The sequence below is a fragment of the Lissotriton helveticus genome, chromosome 3_1 (genome assembly GCF_964261635.1).
Source record: "Lissotriton helveticus chromosome 3_1, aLisHel1.1, whole genome shotgun sequence".
In the NCBI taxonomy this organism is placed as follows: domain Eukaryota; kingdom Metazoa; phylum Chordata; class Amphibia; order Caudata; family Salamandridae; genus Lissotriton; species Lissotriton helveticus.
Window position 1 is genome coordinate 1547538970 of NC_136061.1, and position 19929 is coordinate 1547558898.

The 19929-nt window shown below is 44.0% G+C and overlaps 1 protein-coding gene across 6 annotated transcripts in view; it reads right to left on the reverse strand.

The window, feature by feature from the left end:
- CEP164 (centrosomal protein 164) overlaps positions 1-19929 on the reverse strand; it is a 385375-nt gene that overhangs the window by 230851 nt on the left and 134595 nt on the right. For 4 of the 6 annotated variants that reach the window (XM_078682279.1, XM_078682275.1, XM_078682273.1 and 1 more), the window contains one exon: positions 18878-18988. The exons of the other annotated variants lie outside the window; for them this stretch is intronic. In XM_078682279.1, coding sequence (XP_078538405.1) covers positions 18878-18988 — 111 coding nt within the window. The remainder of the gene's footprint in view (positions 1-18877; positions 18989-19929) is intronic. 6 annotated transcript variants of the gene reach the window in all.

The window sequence follows — 19929 nt, forward strand, 5'->3', positions numbered from 1 at the left end:
AAAGACTGATGGATATTGGTATGGTGGGGCCAGCTCTTCAGTGGCTTTCCAGCTTTTTAGAGCAGGGCACACAAACCATCAATTTGAGTCCCTTTCACTTTTGTGCTAAATCCCTTACGAAGGGGGTACCTCAGGAGTCATGCATTAGTCCTACATTGGTTAACATATACGTGGCTCCTCTTGCAAATATCAGCAGAGATCATGGCTTTGTTCCCTTTTCGTATGCGGACGATACACAACTTCTTCTTTTGTGTGATAATATTGCAGTGGCGACAAAACAGCTCTTTGCAGACAGTATGCAAGCTATCTCTGACTGGATGACGAAGAATTTTCTCCAGTTGAATGCAGATAAAACTGGAGTACTTCTGCTCGGCAAAGCACACATTCTTTGGTCCCCCGATTGGTGACCATCAGAATTAGGCTCAGCCCCCACCCCTACAACCAAGGCAAAAAACCTGGGAGTTTATCTGGACCACTCCTTATCTATGAAAGATTAAGTGGCAACCACTTCAGGTACCCGTTTTCACATGCTGAAGCTTCTACGGAGTGTTCCACCTTCTCCCTTTATCAGTATGTAAGACCTTGATCCAAACTCCGGTAGTGAGCAGACTGGACTACTGTAATGCACTTTTGGCAGCTGCAAACGATACTGTGCTAAACAGGTTGCACGTGGTCCAGAACACGGCAGCGCATCTGGCTCTTAATAGGCCTCCTAAATCGGCATCTCTGCCATTACTGAGACGCCTCCATTAGCTCCCATCCATGAAATAAGCAAGTTTAAAGTCTGCTGCTTGGTCCATGAAACAATCAATCAATGATAAGGGGTCCAGATATCTGGCGGAAAAACCCGTCCATTATCTTCCTAGCAGATCTCTGCGCTCTGGAGAGAAGGCTTTGCTAGTTGGCCCTCAGTTTAATAAATTATGAGCCGGTGGCAAAATCGTTGCCTACCTTGCCCCGCGATTTAGGAGCTCGCTTTCCATCTCATTACACAAGTGCCCGAATTTTCTTAACTCCAGGAAACTTCTGAAAACAGAGCTTTTCAATAACTGATTGCCCCTCACTCCTTTGTTTCTTCCGCTGTTATTGTGGAGATACCTCTCCAGGGGTGATTCAGCGCTCAAGAAATCCTTTATTCATTCTTTCATTCATTCCAGGAGACAAACTTTAAGTCTGCTCTATGTATATGCTCAAAAGGAGGTAACATCAGTTGGCCGGGGACTGCATTAAGCTCCCATGGAATTGGAGCATGTCGAAGAGGGGGAAAAGCCCTGAAGATCACTTTCATAATCTGTTTAATGATCCCTTGGATTGAGTAGATGCCAATGTGTCAGTGCTTCTAAATCTCGAGATTGCAGCCAGATGGGTCTTGACTTAAGAATAATTGAGACCACTCTTGGCCAAACTTAACAAATATGGAAGAATCTGAGAAGGATTTGTGGAAGAGGTGTGGCGCCGCGGCCAGGGCGACTGACGCGGCCAGGGCGACTGACGCTGGAATCTGGGGACCACGGTTCGATCCCCGGCTCCGGCGGCAGGTCAGCCCAGCACCATGTGACTCTGGGCAATAGCTCGCTTAATCTTCCCGACGGCCCCCCAGCGCCTAGAGACCCTTACGGGTGATTGTGCGCTTTACAAATGTGGACTTTATTTGTTGAAGTGGATGATGACCATTATTCCTGCACCAGATAAACACTTTCATTTAGCATTAAAAGTATTATGCTGGAGCTTGAGCCAGAATCTGTTTACACTCCTGCGATAGATCCAAGAGGCCAATTTCTAGGTGGTCAGGTACCATGTTGTCAAGTGCAAAGACTTGGGATTGTGGTGAACAATCTTTCTGTGATGTCTAGACCATATCCTAGGATAATTTTTCAAAGGAATGGCTGGCCATGCTGCCAATTGCAGTAGCTTGTGTTACCAGTACTGGCGATGCCACGCCGGAGCAATGAGGATCAGAATGCAATGGTTTATCTTCACGTTCTTCAAAACTCTGGGGATCAGGGGAAAAGAAGGAAAGGAGTAGGCAAATATCTTGGACCATTTGGTCGAAAGAGCACTGCCAATCATCACTGGTTGCCAAAACCTGCTTTTGAAGCACAGGCAATTCCTGTTGTTCGGAGTTGCAAACAGATAGTTTGTGGGGTGACCCCTCTAATTGAAAATGTAATCCACCTATTTCTGTTCTAGTTCCCACTTGTGACAATCTTGTACACCTAATCTTATGGCATGGAGTTCCAACACATTCATGTGGAGCTTCTTTTCTGCATCTGACCAGAGGCCTCTGGTTGAAAGCTCTGCACATGAGCTACCCTTCCGGCCATTGACAAATCTGTGTTGAGTAATAACCTCTCCATGAGCCTTCCACCTGTTTTTATTGTAAATCCAGGTCTTGCTGAACTGGTCTCATACAAAGCCTGGAAAACGGAATGAGGCGTATACATGATGCCATTAGGCCTATCAGGGAATTGTACTGCCTCACTGTGATTGTTTTCCAGCAATAGTCTCTGCCATTGCTTGCAACTCCCCTCACTCTTTCTGCTGATGAAAAGTGTTGCGTATTGCTCCCAGAAATGGGATCGTTGTTTGAGGTTCCAATAATGACTTCTCGCAGTTCAAAGTGAGACCTAATTTCCAAAAGAGATTGATGCAACCGTTCATGGAAGCTTTTGTCCTTTTCCTGATTGGCGCTTTGACTAACCATTCATCCAGGTATAGGGATACCCGGTGAACTTTTTCCTGAGAAAAGTGGTCACTGGAGCGAGACATTTGGTAAATATTCTCGGTGCTGATTTGAGTCCAAAAGGGAGCGCCTTCAATTGGTAGTGTTGATCCGCAACTGAGAACTGAAGGTTCTTTCTGATCAGTTGGTATGTGGAAGGATGCATCTTGAAGGTCAAAAATTCTCCTTTCTGCCTCATTAAGAGGACGTCTTGCAAGTAAGTGTCCGAAATGACTGTTTTAGAAACTTTTTCAGCTCTCTCAGATCCAGTACTGGTCTCTATTGACCTGTATGGTTTTTTAATTAGGAACAAAACTCGAATAAAGATCTTGATTCCTTTGCGATTTGGGGACAATCCATATGGCTCTTTTGAAAAGAAGCATGCAAATTTCCATTAGCATTTCTTTTAGATGAAGATGATGTTCTTTTTGTGATGGACAAACTGGGGGTCTCTGAATGAACTCCAAAGTATGGCCTGACTAGACAATTTGTTTCACCCATTTGTCTGATGTTATGTTCTTCCATGCGTGAGCATAAAGGAAAATTCTCCCCCACAACTTCGGAGGACCAGGAGGAAAAGGGGGTACAAGCTGGGAGTCAAGCACTTTTCTGATTGTCATTGTTTTGTGCTTGTGCTCCTTCCTCAAAACCTACCATAAGATTCTCTTTGGTTTTGACTGAATGAGTATCCTTATCATATCCAGACTGTCTCCGAGGATAATAAGGTTGTCCATGACCTCCCTAGTGATTGAATCCTGCCCTGTAGTTTTGTGATCTTTGTGAGCCACAAAAAGTAGGAGTCCCAAATCTGCAACACTGCGACAGTCCTCATTTGCTGTGTTAGTGTGAGTCTTAAGGCCTTGCAAAGCTTCATTAGGATGTTTACCAAAAAGAGTAAGCCCATCAAAAGGCAAGTCTAAGATTTTGGACTAGACATCATTATAGAAGGCTAAGAATGTTAATCAGCCACGTCTCCTTAGTACTGTTCCCTCTACTAACTGCGAAAACCTGTATGCGAAGCATCCATTGTTGTATCAGTAATGAAAGAAGGGGGGTGGGGCTGGTAGTTGTGCCTTCGCGGAGTTCCAGCCGGGCCATACATGATCCTGTGGTAATCCTAGACCCCCAAACCCCATCAGCCCCATAAATGCCCCATGCATAATCCAGTGAGGCAAGATAATACTCTGTGTAACACTCTGAGGGCCCGGAGGTGTCCCAATGCAGAATGAACTCCTGGAACACAGAGGAGCACCTCTCCTTAAAATGGCAGCTCCTCTGACTTGCAACTAAGACAGGCTGTCACACCCACCTTTAGGCTCCTGCGAAGGCTGCACGTGGGGCAGTAGAGCCTGAGCAAGCAGCCCCTGCAGCTACTGATGCCCCCCCTCTTCCCACCTGAGAGAGAACGTATATCAGTGTGCCAGACGGCGGCCGCAAGTAGGCATTATATTCTCACCCACAATTGCAGTGGTGCTGACACCGTGAGGGGAGGAAGTGGTGGGCGCACAAGAGGCAGCGGAAGAACTGAACCAGCCTAAACTACGGTAACCAGACTGGATCGTGGACCGGAACTCCCTGCAGGAGTAGCGAGTCTTTTCCCTGGCAAATGGGTGCTGGGCCCTTATTAGGGTAGGGAGAGTCCTGGTGAGCAGACCGCTATGAGATTGAGGCCTACAAGGCAGGGTGTGTACATTCAACACCCCCCGCATCAACTGAGGCCCGAGGAGGGCAGGTGCCTGAGAGACAGGAGACAAGATCATTGCTGGTGCCTGCGTCATAGTGAGATCTGCCACGAGGGGGCATTCAGTTCATTAGGCCCAAGACTAGGGGGGGCAGGAAGGATGTCTAAGAGAGAAGTGGGTGGGCCTGGGGAGGGGGGCGGGCTGGGGTGCGTGGTGGTATCTGGTGGCTCTCATACCACCCCAGGTGAAAGAATCGGAGGATCAACTAGGCACTACTGTGCCACAAGTGCAAGAACTTACCAGGAAGTGAGCAGAAATAGCTAAGGAGATAACACAGATAGATAGATAGATAATAGTCTAGAAGATGCGGAAGGAAGATCCAGGTGCCACAATGTGCGAATTGTAGGGGCACTGGAAAAATCTGAGGGGTCTCATACAGTTATTTGTGGGGGAGTAGCGGGCCAAGGCTGTTTTACAAGGTAAGCCCTCCCGGTTCTTTTCTGTGGAGCAGGCACAAAGTTACATCATATCCGCCGTGGCCAGGGACCCCCCCAAGGCTCAAAATTGGGGGATTCATGAACTTCAGGGATAGGGATGTTATCCTCCAGACTGCAAGAAAGCACGGCCCCTGCTCTGTAGATGACCATGAAGTACATCTATATCCAGACTATACGAGACTGGTGCAGAGATATCAAAGAACAGTTTGTCAAAAAGGTGCAGAGATAAAAAGGACTTCGATTCTCAGTCTGGTATAAGGCCAAGCCGTGGGTGGACCATTAGGGGACGGCCCACTTCTTCACAACTGCGAAGGATGATTGGTCCTTGCTTGAGCACCGGGGATGTGGTCGGGCCGCCGCTGGGGGTGATGGGGATAAAGGATGGATACCCGCACCAAAGAGGCAGAGAAGCACCAAAGGAGGGAAGAACAATGCCACTTCCCCATCGAAGGCGCAAATGAAGGCAGCATCGGAACAAACTGTCAGGGAGCTGCAGCATTACATGGGTGTTCTCATCACAAACAGGTGAAGAACCCTCGCCACTGAAGTAGGTGGAAGTGAATCGGAACAAATAGAAACCAAAGCACGAGACGGACACCAACCAGATGCCGGTGGCGAGACCCATGACGAAGGACCAACTAGGTTGATGCTCATCAGGATGGAGGTCAGGGTCTGGTAAGAGAGAACAAGGCTTCAGACAAGAGGAGCCAGGGGCATAACTGGTACATGGTTCTCACAAAGTGGACTATACGGTGAGGGACATTGTGGTGAGAACTGCAATGCACAAGGGGCAGACAGCCAAGCCCCAACAAAGATTGCATAAGTTGGTTATAATGTTTAGGTTTGGGATTCATATATACTGTGACTTGGGGGATGGTTACTTTCTAAATCACTGCACAGTGAAGTAGGGTGGGGGTTAGTTTAGGGGGAGTTTACGACAGCAAATACGCCAGCGACCAAATGGAACAGTCACAGCTACCCATTAGAGGTTGTAACGCTACACTTTGGGAGGGTCATCTGTTTCCACCATGACACACTCACACTAATTGACGTTAATATATATGGAATGTGAATGGTCTGGGGGATAAAGTTAAACCGAGTCTAGTGCAGAAGTCCCTTAATAGACCCAAACCAGATATTGCATACCTGCAAGAGCCACACCTCATGGACAAGCAACATCGCAGAATGGGGCAAGGAAGATACAGACTGATGATATGCTAAGTATGCATCGGGCTCTAGCGCTGTAATGATATTGAAAAGGAAATCCCTCCCATTCCACACGAAACACACCTGGGCGGATACATCGGGGTGCTACATTGCCATACAGTGTGAATACAAAGAAATATATCCTACTAGTTAATATATATGGCCCTCTGGGCCTTTAGAAGCCCACGTTAAGGAAAGTGAGCAATATACTGTTGGAGGCTGGATCAGTTATAGTGTTGTTCGGTGGGGATTTGAACCTGGTGATAGAACCAACGCTAGATAGGATCTGTGCAAAGATGGAAAGGGACACAACCAGAATGAAATTAACAGGCTTCATGCAGGATAGGGCGAGTAAGTATTACTTCAGGGAAAACGCGACCTCAGTGGGGACCCCATTAGTGGGGTAGGAAGCATATAAGCCTTATATCATCACAGGGCTAACATCACAAAAGAACTAGGGGACAGAAAGGAGAGACTGGCCAGGCTATTCACCCTGGAAGAATGCCTGTGCAACCTAGAGAGACCTGGAGTACATAACGGTGGCTAAGCATGAGGCAAGAGAAGATTCTTCAAAACTGGAATGTGCTTGTAAATTGCTATTTTATTTTAACGTCTAGGTCAAAGAAAAAAAGGGGTTATATATGTCTTAATCATATACAATTGAACAGAAAATACAGTTTTTGCACACCAAGAGAAAATATTATGGACAAAAAACCAGTGAAAGAGTTAAAATCCAACATACATATCAAGTTCATTCATATCACAATCAACCTTCATCATTCATACAACATACATCTACAAATACTCCACCTGGTTAAATACGAATAAGTAACCGGGCAGAGTATTAGGTCTGCTACAATATATACAATTATCTATACAATTTTTACAATGGTTATGCAGGTATAAATCAAATAAATCAGCAAAATCAAATATGCAATCAAAAGCAATATATCCAATAATTTTTGACCGGTAGTATGACAATCTTGTCACACTACGGGAAGGATCAAGAAAGAAAGCAGACACTGGATATACAGGGGCCTACGCGTTTCAAATCCCTATGGGTTGGGAGGGATTTTCATCAGGGCCAGGTGGCTCTAGAAGGAAAGAGAAGAAAATTCTATAGTGTATATATTTAAAAAAAGAGTTAAAACAACAAGAAGCTGGAGAGCAGAACCACAAAGGTTCCAAAAGCTTACCACTAGCGGAGAAAATCCGAGGGAAAGGTGTATCACCTGTGTAACAACGAAACAATAAGGACTACATAAGTGAAGGGGAGTGTTTGTCAGCAGTTTTTGAATGCAAGATAAGAGACAAACCATTTACCTTAAGAGTGTGCGGCAGCCGAGTTGGTAGAAAATCCAAGTTGTAAACGATGCGGCGGGTAGACTTTGAATGGCCTGGGGGGAGACGATATACTATTGGTGTGGGTCGATGGCGCAAGGTTAAGCTTGTAAACTAATACTGGACTGGAATTCTTACCGGGAGATCATGGACGGTCGCGTCCAAACGCTCGGTCGCGGGATAATCAGGTTCAATCTTCGTTAGTTTCCAGTCACTGACTGAAAAAAGAGAACAATATAAAAGGTTTCATGGGCCAGTATTCAAAGTGTGGAAGCATACGTCTTTGCCGTGCCCGCTGGATGGGGTACTGCTTACCGGAACAAGAGCCAAAGGTCCGTTTGAAAGAATCGCCGGCGTCTCCAATAGCACTAGTCTCTCGCGCATGCGTGGAGTGATGTATAGTGGCTGCGGCTCCTCTATATGTGGTGCTTAATGGCGCATGCGTGCTGTCAACAAAAAAGGTGGCTGTAGTTTATACAGGTTTCCTCTCATAATTTGTATATCTCCGATATTTCATTGAGCCCTCTCACTGCTGTGTCGAATTTGACAATTAGATAGGCCTCTCTTCTTGAAAGTTTTTGATCCATATCTCCTCCTCGTGGATCTCTTTCAATACGAGAAATCACTGTCCATTTGATGTCACTCAGGGAATGGTTGCAACGTTTCCAATGATTTACCAATGGAGCATTTTCAGTTCCATTCTTTATCCTGGATTTGTGTTGAGTAATTCGAGTGCGGATTTCCTGGTTGGTCTTACCGATGTAAAGTAAGCCGCACGGACAGATGATGCCATATACTACATATTTCGTTTTGCAATTGCTAAAGTTGTCATGTTTCCATGAAATGCCCTGATGTTGGAATAGTGATCCTTCGATGGTTAATTCACAACAAAGACACGTCCCACACTTATGGTGGCCTGTAATCGGGGGGAATCCCATCATCTGTCTTAAGGACGGTAGTGTGTTAGGTTTTATACCAGCTCTTACTACGTGGTTGGCCACGCTATTTTCTTTCCTGAAAGCGAACAGCGGAGGATTTTGCAGGCTGGTATCCAGATTTTTTACCAGGTGCCAATTTTGGTTGATGATCTTTTTTAGCTTATTGGCATTGGGGCAGTAGGTGGTAACACAAACTTGTCTGTTTGAGACTGGTTTGTTTTTTCTTTCTAACAAACTATCCCTCGGGGTCCATCTGGCTCTTTTCATAGAGTTCCGGACCAGTTTTTTGGGGTAACCCCTGTCGCACAGTTTAGAAACAAGGTTTTCAGCATGTAGTTTATAGTCCTCGTTTGAGGTGCAATTTCTACGAATTCGTAGAAATTGCCCGTATGGCAAATTTTCTTTGAGACTCCGCGGGTGATTGCTGGAGAATAATAGGGCCTTGTTTCTGTCAGTGGGCTTCGTAAAAAGGGATGTGGCCAATGTTCCTGCCAGTGGAAAGACTTCAACATCCAGAAAAGCAATTTTTTTAGCTGAGTGAGCTATGCTAAATTGTATGTCCAGTGTTCTGGTATTGAGCCAATTGTGAAACGACATGAGGGCATGAGGGAGATATGGATCAAAAACTTTCAAGAAGAGAGGCCTATCTAATTGTCAAATTCGACACAGCAGTGAGAGGGCTCAATGAAATATCGGAGATATACAAATTATGAGAGGAAACCTGTATAAACTACAGCCACCTTTTTTGTTGACAGCACGCATGCGCCATTAAGCACCACATATAGAGGAGCCGCAGCCACTATACATCACTCCACGCATGCGCGAGAGACTAGTGCTATTGGAGACGCCGGCGATTCTTTCAAACGGACCTTTGGCTCTTGTTCCGGTAAGCAGTACCCCATCCAGCGGGCACGGCAAAGACGTATGCTTCCACACTTTGAATACTGGCCCATGAAACCTTTTATATTGTTCTCTTTTTTCAGTCAGTGACTGGAAACTAACGAAGATTGAACCTGATTATCCCGCGACCGAGCGTTTGGACGCGACCGTCCATGATCTCCCGGTAAGAATTCCAGTCCAGTATTAGTTTACAAGCTTAACCTTGCGCCATCGACCCACACCAATAGTATATCGTCTCCCCCCAGGCCATTCAAAGTCTACCCGCCGCATCGTTTACAACTTGGATTTTCTACCAACTCGGCTGCCGCACACTCTTAAGGTAAATGGTTTGTCTCTTATCTTGCATTCAAAAACTGCTGACAAACACTCCCCTTCACTTATGTAGTCCTTATTGTTTCGTTGTTACACAGGTGATACACCTTTCCCTCGGATTTTCTCCGCTAGTGGTAAGCTTTTGGAACCTTTGTGGTTCTGCTCTCCAGCTTCTTGTTGTTTTAACTCTTTTTTTAAATATATACACTATAGAATTTTCTTCTCTTTCCTTCTAGAGCCACCTGGCCCTGATGAAAATCCCTCCCAACCCATAGGGATTTGAAACGCGTAGGCCCCTGTATATCCAGTGTCTGCTTTCTTTCTTGATCCTTCCCGTAGTGTGACAAGATTGTCATACTACCGGTCAAAAATTATTGGATATATTGCTTTTGATTGCATATTTGATTTTGCTGATTTATTTGATTTATACCTGCATAACCATTGTAAAAATTGTATAGATAATTGTATATATTGTAGCAGACCTAATACTCTGCCCGGTTACTTATTCGTATTTAACCAGGTGGAGTATTTGTAGATGTATGTTGTATGAATGATGAAGGTTGATTGTGATATGAATGAACTTGATATGTATGTTGGATTTTAACTCTTTCACTGGTTTTTTGTCCATAATATTTTCTCTTGGTGTGCAAAAACTGTATTTTCTGTTCAATTGTATATGATTAAGACATATATAACCCCTTTTTTTTTTTTTTTTTTTTTTTTTCTTTGACCTAGACGTTAAAATAAAATAGCAATTTACAAGCACATTCCAGTTTTGAAGAATCTTCTTTTCTGGTTGTCAAATCCCTTTGAAATTATTCTCAGTATAGGCACTTGTTCTTTGTTGGTTATAAACTGGCCCAGCCTTGCTGATTTAGGGCCAACCCCACCTGTCTCCAGGTTAAGCATGAGGCAAGAGCATCCTATTTGGCAAAACAAAGACGCATATACAAAAGGGGGAACAAAATGAGAAAACTGTTAGTATGGCTGGGGAGCAGGGAGAGGGAAATAATGACGATTATAGAGTGTGAACAGAATCTGGAGAACTAATGAGATGTAGTGACAAGATTGCAGAAGAGTTTGTCAGGTATCTAGACTCCTTTTATGCCTACTATTTGTATTCCTCTCAGCGGAAGGTGATAGACTTCGTAAATGAATTCTTCACAAGATGGTTAGGACTGGATAAAATGGAAGTTCTAGAACAGGACATTACGGCCGAAGAGGTAGCCACAGTGATGAGCCAAATGTAATCTGGTAAGGCTCCGGAACCGAACGGCTTCAAATTGAGCAGTTTAAGAAACTTCATAAGGCATACATTTTGGCTTTTCAGGATGGGAAGCTACCGGACGATATGAGCGCTGCAGCGCTTCTACTGATTCCAAAGGAAGGCAAGCCTGCAGACAGGCATGATTCGCATAGGCCCATAAAACTGTTGAACGCTGATGTGAAAATACTGGCAAAGCTATTAGCAAATAGAATAAATGGAGTCATGCGGGAGCTAGTACACCCAGATCAAAATGGGTTTATACTGGGCCGATCAACCAAGTTAACTTAAGGAGATTGCATAGTAACCTGGTGGTTGCCTATTGCTCACTGATAGGGAAAACGATAATTTCCTTGGATGCCAACAAGGCATTTGATTCTGTTGAATGGACCTACCTCTTCATGCTATTGACCAAAATGGGATTTGTCCCCATATTTCTTAAGTGGGTTAGCCTGCAATATGATAGACCTAAGGTTAAATGCCCATATGTCGAGGGAATTCAACATATGCAGAGGTACTAGGCAAGGTTGCCCACTTTCACCTATGCCAATCGCGCTGGCTAGAGAGGCCCTGGAGGAGTGAATACACTTGGATGCACAGATGTGAAGTTAGCCCAGTGGTGGGGGTGAAGACGAAATCATCTTCCAGTATGCAGATTATTTTCTTTTGTATTTGACTAATACCAGCCAATCCCTGGCCAAATTGGGAGAGCTACTCCGCATATTTGAGGAGCACTCAGGTTTTTCCATCACTTGGAACAAATCATTGTTGTTCTCATTGGGGGGTGGGGAGGGGGGGGTGGGAGGGCACAACTTCCCTACCATTAAGGGTGGAGACAGTCCAATTCAGATACCTGGGGATCTGGATAACCCACACTTCAGACTTATACTATGAAGCCAACATTGAACCCCAATTTAGGAGACTAGAACAAGAAGTGAAGTATTGGCAATCGCTGCCAATCTCATTGCTGGGCAATGCTTAAAAATTCAGCAAAATAGCCCCTTACTGGATTCAGGAGAGATTCTTTAACAGGCTAGACTCATTGGTCCGATCATTGCTATGGGGGGGGGGGGACGACAACCATAGATAGCCTAGAGGGTACCCCAAAGGTCAAAATACTAGAGGGGGTATTGCCCTCCTTAACATACAAAAATACTATGAGGCGGTGCAATGAGTGTGGTAAATGACTGGGCATACGTAGACTGGGAAGACCCGGAATTCAGATGCAACAGGGCAGAAATTGGAGGGACGGGCTATCTAAAAGCACTATAGGTAGTCACACTATCACCTACAACGTGCCCAGCGACAAAGACGGTGGTGGGGACCTAGAAATATCAGACTAAGGAAATGGGGTGGTGACACAGATTGACTCCCAAAACATCATTATGGGAGGGCTACAGACTTGGGCCGGTGACAGCGCTGCAGGTATTTTCAGGCAGGGATGCCATTGATTCATCTACCTTGGCAGATGTATGGGACACAAATGGGGTGGTCCCCTTCTCTCACCTACAGAAAGAGTACTAAATGTCTGAAACACAGTGGCTGAATTATGCAAGGTTGTGTCACACCCTATAAAGCTGTATACCACTAGAGGAGGAAACGCAGGAGGACTCACCAATGGAGAATAGGCTCTTGGACTAACTGATTTCACTGACAAACAGTACATTAATGAGGATTACCCAGCCTGGCCTACTGATCCTGTAAAGTAAATGGCAGCGAGGCCTGGAGGAAGAAAATTGGTGGAAGACGCAGCAATTTCCCACAAAGGTAGCAATAAAAGACAGTTTCAGGTTGATCCAGATAAAAATCCTCCATAGAGTATACTACGCGCACTCTTTGCTACATAGGACGGGACAAACAGATTTTGCAGTCTGCCTTGGGGGATGCGGTTCAGTGGGCACCTTCTGGCACACACTTTGGAGCAGTCCCCACATCCAAATGTACTGGGAGGCAATAGCCACATAATTGGAAGAGGCAACAGGGGTGCCACTGGAACGGACGCCAAAGCTGGTAATCCTGAGGTTGTGGGACCCAACAGATCGCAAAAGATATCAAGAACTACTGATAAATATGCGGTACAAAAGGGGGTGGTAATGGACGGAGCATCTGAACCAATCAAACACTCACACCCAGTCAACAGATCTGGGTTTAATCCATCACCGTTCTTTAGCCCACTCTGCCACCCCAGTTCAGACATAGGCAAATCAGTCTGACCCTGTGCCTCATGGGAACAGTCCAGCCTGAACAGCCAAGCCATGCCTTCCCTGGACCGGAAACAAGCTTCCTAGGACCGGTTTCTGGCATTTCAGCAGTCTTCAGCCAGGCTTGCTTGAATCTAGTGGCAAAGTGAGCAAGGGACTCAAGTCTGAGCATACCCTGCCAACTTATGGCGAACAAAGCGGTACAAAAGGGGGTGGTGATGGACGGAGCATCTGAACCAATCAAACACTCACACCCAGTCAACAGATCTGGGTATAATCCATCACCGTTCTTTAGCCCACTCTGCCACCCCAGTTCAGACATGTCCATATGCAAATCAGATCTGTTGACTGGGTGTGAATGTTTGAATGGTTCAGATGCTCCGTCCATCACCACCCCCTTTTGTACCGCTTTGTTCGCCATAAGTTGGCAGGGTATGCTCAGACGCGAGTCCCTTGCTCACTTTGCCACTGGATTCAAGCAAGCCTGGCTGAAGACGGCTGAAATGCCAGAAACCGGTTCTAGGAAGCTTGTTTCCAGTCCAGGGAAGGCATGGCTTGGCAGTTCGGGCTGGATTTTTCCCATGAGGCACAGGGTCAGACTGATTTGCATATGGCCATGTCTGAACTGGGGTGGCAGAGTGGGCTAAAGAACGGTGATGGATTAAACCCAGATCTGTTGACTGGGTGCGAGTGTTTGATTGGTTCAGATGCTCCATCCATCACCACCCCCTTTTGTACCGTACTGATAAATATGGGCTGCGTGGTGGCAAAACACAATATAGTGCGAAAGTGGGGTTCATGGACTCCCCGACACGTGGTTAGTGGGAAAAAAGAAAGGATTTTTTTAGGGTGATGGAAAAAGAAATCTATAAATGTATAAAACGTTGAGAGAATATCAGGAGGATGGGAGGGAACTGAAAGATTAATGTGGCAGAATGGGTGGTGGGGGCTTGAAGAGGATTGCTACAGCCACCCTTGATTTTCAAACAAGTTGATGCACATTGCTGATGGACTTTTGCAGATAACTCATGCATTTGGAACAGAGGGAATTATAGTGGGAATTGTATCTTATACTAGTGTAGACCATTAGCATAAAAGTGGTCATATTATGTATGTTTATTGCTGGTTATTTGAGACTTTATTACAAATAGAAATATCTTTTTAAAAAAGTGAAAGATGTTATTTCTGAAGATAAGAGGGAAATGGCAAAAGCTATCCTAAAGAAAGGAGAAATAAGTTCCAGTAATGGCGCACTATCATGTTACATCTAGCCACCATAATGACCTAGAATCGCCAGGGCAGTGGTTGTCTTAATTGAAGTTGCTGCCATAGAGGAAATTCTCCGGCCCAGATGGTCAATATCTTTTTTATCCATGTCAGGCGGACTAGAGATAGTGGTATCAGGGTCTTGGTTCTTCACTGAGCTGATTAAACAATTATTGTAGCCAGTCAGTATGACCAGTGAGGCAAGCTGGAGCAGATCCGGGGCATTGTTTTTCTTCTCCAAATGAGGTATCACAGCTGGAACAGTAGCAGGTGTCCTCATTCATTTCAGATCTTCCACCCAGACATAACCAAGAATGGGCATGGACTTCATGTATTTCAGAGGCTGCTCTTTAAAGTCATAAAAAAGCATGGTTGATCCTCAGAGGTCATTGGTAGGTTGAAATTGTTGGTCGCTCTTTCAATTAATGAATGTAATTTAGAAAGGTCATCTACGGTGTCCAGTGGAATTGGCCTACCATTTCCACTTGGGGCAATTAATTCTCGCCCATTATCGCTTCCATCATAGTCTGGTTTAGCTCTCCTTTTCCCATCAGAGTACAAAGAACCATTTCAGTAAATATTATCCATATCTTCTCCATGAACCGATCCCCTAGGCGTTGGAGGAGGAGGAGGTGGTGGTGAACACTGCCTAGGAGGTGAAATTAGTAAAGAAGCAGGTTCAGGAGGCGGAAGAAGGGGTGTAGCAGGTAACCCCATGTTATTATTATTAGTTGGTTGTTCCGGTAATAACTTAAATTTAAAGTATCCATCATTTGTTGCAATGTTGATAGGAAGGCCACTGCAGGGGTGTGGAATTTTGTGGGACAGGTTGCTTCATAAATCTACTTGTCCTGTACAAAAAATCCACTAACAGCTTTGGTGACATGCAGTGCAGTGATAAATTATAGCAGCGATCTCATTATATAAAAGCTCTGATATCAGCCTTTCTGATTATGTCAGGGCTCATACTATAGCAGGGTTTGAATTCTAGCAATTTCCTTATTTTGCCATCTTTCCGCAGATCTACATACTGGGGCTGAAGGTACCGTTAAGCAATAGTTACAGGGTTGGAATATACTTTGGAGTCTGTGCAAACCTACTAAATTGCAAATTTTAGGCGTGTCGCCAGATCTTCTCTAATGCTTTCCCATTCTGAGAAAGGTTGGACATTTACTCCTGACAATGTCAGAAATAAAACATCTTCCAGGTTTGGGAAAAAAGGGGTTGGAGGGAAAGTGAACTTAAAAACGCTAAATAGCTTTTTGCATGAGCAAATTTACACCTTCATATTTGCTGATGCTAAAAAGTAGTTTAGAAATATATTTTCAAGGAGTACTATTTCCTGACATACTTCTGCAAATTCAAGAAAGCAGCTGCACTAATTCAAGGACACATACCATGGGTGCAATTGTATTACTTTCTTTAAGAATTGGGCCATAAGCAAGTCTGGAGTTAACCAAGACTTTTTTTTCTTATTAAAATTCTATCTCTATGAATCGACTGGCTTGTGCTCTTTCACAAGGACACCTGTGGCAATGTGTGCTTTTTGAGACAAAAACATATTATTGCTTTTTGCCAATGGTGAGAAGCTGGCAGCACCCGCAAATGTTTACAAAACGATTTCAAAACAAGACACTCATTGACAAAGTCAAAAGGCTGACAATCAAGATCAGTACTATTGGGTTTGCCAATGCTCGCTTATTTCCATGTTTCCCATTAAAGTGTTGAAACTGGTTGCACTGATTTCCATTATATTTTTGGGAACTACTAACAAGCATCAACACATTACTAAATGATACTTCAACGAAATGTTTCCTCCAATTTGCTTAACAAAACATTTTTTTCCTAGTTGCATTTTTTTGTGGAAGTTTTATTTTGAAAGCAAAGGATCATCAATCGTGCTTTCAAGGTTCTGCAGATATCTGCATCCAATTAGAGAACATTAAGGGAGCATTGTATGTTGCCCCATATTGTTAACATTTGAAAACAAGCGTACTAATTTTTAACTGAAACCACTGTCAGTAGAGCTTTCAACATTTCCTTAGAGCGCTCACCCTAATAAAAAAAGGGTTTGTATTAATGAACCATTAATACAAGCTCGAACAGCGATAACATATGGACACAAATATTACCTTAAATGCAGACAATGCCCTTCCCTGATCCATAATATGGTACTGTAAACTGAGAGCCAAAGGGTTAGTGCTGTAGGAGGTTGGACCTACTTGCCACAAGGACAAAATAAACAGGAAAACTTGTCCTTGACCCCAAACAATACGTCCTGGGCTTCGGGCTATAGAAATTCCACACCCCTGCCACTGGCACTTGGATCATATCCAGTTCTCTATAATATTTAGGTGGCTTCGGTCTTAAATCAATTGGAGAGTATTCCCAGACTTGTACTCCTGTTGATACACATATTCATTGTACGAGTCCTCATCATCCATTGCTTACTCTGCAAAATCTGGGACATCTAACATCCATTTATGTTGGGCTATAAGAGGTCAGCGAGGCATAATCTCGACCCTCTTCTTGATTTGACTGGATTAACTGCACTGGAGGTAAATTGGTCGCTCTTGAGGGAGAAAGCATTTCCTCCCAAGTCTTTTATTGGCTGTGTGGTTCTCAACGCTGGTGCCATCGACAGTGACTTCATACTCAATGGTATGGTCATCATTGTTGACGGTATGGTCATCGTCGTTGATGGAATGCTCGTCGATGGAATGCTCAATGTAGACAGTGTGGTGGTTGACGGAATGATCTACGGTGTCATTGTCGATGTTATCTTCGTCGTCGACGATGGAGCTAGAGGCGTCAACAGTCTCAAACGAGTTCCTTTGAAGATTTTTTTTTTAATAAATGTGAATCTCTGTAGTGCTTAGACCTTGGTTTGTCAGCAAGTGCTGTACCAAATAATTCATGCTCAGTATGCTGTACAAGTCTCCTCTTGTGCACTGCCTTCAAGGAAGCATTTGGGGGTGCACTTCTCACAGAATCTTCCCCTGAAGAGGGGGCATCTCCTTTGAAAGACGAAAAATACTCTTTACTCATAAGAAATAATGCCAGCCCCCTTTCCCTGTCCTTAAGAGTCTTAGTTGAGAAATACATACAAATCTTACATTCTGCTGACTTATGTTTAGGATGAAGACAATAAATACACTGAGAGTGTGGGTCATCAGTGTAAATATAAATGTTCTTGCTGCCACAAGTTAAACAGGTTTTAAAAAGAGATCTCTTCTCTTGGTCGGCCATGGTGACAGTTGGTGAAAGTTGGTTATAACGCCAAAGGATCTCTCTGGCCAAGAATTTGTAACAATCTTCCCTAAAATAACTCACAGTACAGTAGCGCTGGTTCAATTCCAGGGCAGACCAAAATGCAAACAATTTAAGGTTAATTAAAAGGTGAGAACAGAGCTCTGACAGGTGACTCCCTCAAGCATGATCTGCGACAGACATCTGAGCTATGGTGTCCTCTAGGGAGAGTAGTAGAGCTTAAGCTTCCACCTAACTGGCTGAAGTTTGGGTATTTCAAATGAGGTGGATGTGCTACTAAACATATGTTTCAGGTCCATGCCCGTTTTATATTATATATTGTATGATTTACACTGTATTCTGCATTTTCATGTACCAGGGATTCCCAACCTGACGACAGGGAATGATTCAAGCATGTGAATTTATAAAAAAAAATCCAATATTGGGGAACATCTGCTTCCAGCAGAATTTAGTGGCATGTCTAAGTATAGGCAACAAGTTACTGGATGACATTTCCTCTGGCTTTCCTCTTTCTCACGGGCAATCTATTTGTAGTCATCCCCATATTTGTATACATTTGTGTCCACTTTCTATTAATGTTGTGGCTTTAGGAGTCTGAGCTTATCATGTTACTATGCCATACACACTAAGACTTGAGTAAGCCTGAGCCATGCCACACTTTGCCAGGTCAAACATCTGCTGCAAAACTCTAGAATAATCTTCCTGCTGGCAACAGAAAAACGTTCAGAGACTTCAGAAACCATAACTGTCTTCTTTCATTGAACTCCATCACCCGCAAACAAAGCCAGTCACTGTATCTTAACTGATCTTTAAAACACTTAGATTTCATGTTAACCTGTACTAAACACAGATGGAACTGTACGCTCATCACTACATAACAATTAGCACAGCTCATTTCTTTGTTCAGAGGGTGAATAACAAATGTATAGAGATGAGAGGGAGAATGGAGACAAACCTAGAACTCCTTATGATACAAAAGAGACACCACACTCAGTGACAGAGAAAAAGATGACTATGTTTGAAGTTATTCAAAACTTCTAGGATGCATGCAGTGTCTGTGCTCACACAAAGACCAACATCACACCCAGGGATGGTTACAAAGCTAATGGCAAACCAAGCATATTATATAAACACATGCCCTTTCAGAAAGGGGCAGTAAACACCATACACTAACGCTGCCTCCTATCACACAGCACTCAATTTAATCTTTAACCACACATGGCTTCGGATACATCTTGGCACTGGCCAGAGATGCCACCGAAAGCACAGCTGAGTCACCTCTCGCAAACTCTCTGCATCTTCCTCTGAATTCCTGAGTTGGTGGAGCTCGGAATCTGTAACCTCGTCCTCGTTAGTGCCAGGAGCCACCCCCTCCAGTTCCTCAGTCTCCTAAGGGAGGGAGGGGCAACATAACAGCCACTGTGTTTACATCCAGCCTTTTATTACATGTCAGCCTTGAGTGAATATTATAACTTATACAATGTACTACGAGATACATGCTACAACCTTAGCTTAGCAATCAAATGTATGCAACTACTTAATGCATAAAACAGTGTGCTCACCTGTTTTTTGATAATTTGATCATCTTTTGAACATTTCCCCAAATCTGGTAGCAAGAGACAGGTGCATTTTTCAGAACACTTAGCAACTACGCTTATAAAGCATATTTAAATGTAGCTGCACGATTTCGAAAATATTGATGTTTTAAATCCCTGTACATAAATCTGCAATTGGTAGGTTTTTAAGTTATGCCTATGGTCATTAGTGACTAAAGGACATCCAAAGAAACATTTAAAACCTTGTAGTATTGTGATGAATTATCACAAAAGAAGAGTGCTGTTTCTCGTCAGCGGCTTCCAGTGTGAGCTGGTTAGTGGGCATTTCCACGCTTGTGGTTAAAAGCAAAAAGGTAAAAAGTAGAGTCTGTCCCATCTGCTCACATCCCAATGGCTTTCAGATTTGTGGCAAAAAGATCAAAGTGTTGAGTGTCTCCAGTTCCATGCCCTTGCATATGTTATTTGTTAATTGTGGAGATAAACAATCAATGCTCCTTAGTGAATTGTACAGGACTTCTTCCCTGTGAGGTGAAATACTCAAACTGGCAAGTTCTGATGGGACTTGACAAGCTTCCACTAACTACTAGACTGGGATCTGAGGTGCAGAGTAAAGAATCAGAAAAGTAAAAACCTAATTGTAATTTTCAAATCCTCACCAAAATATGGAAAACAAGCTCTTACTAGAGAGAATGAAGGTACAATACTGAGACGAGTGGGCAGACCTGACAGCAGGAAGGTGAGCAAAGAAGAAGGCTAAGCCACTCTCCTTAAGTT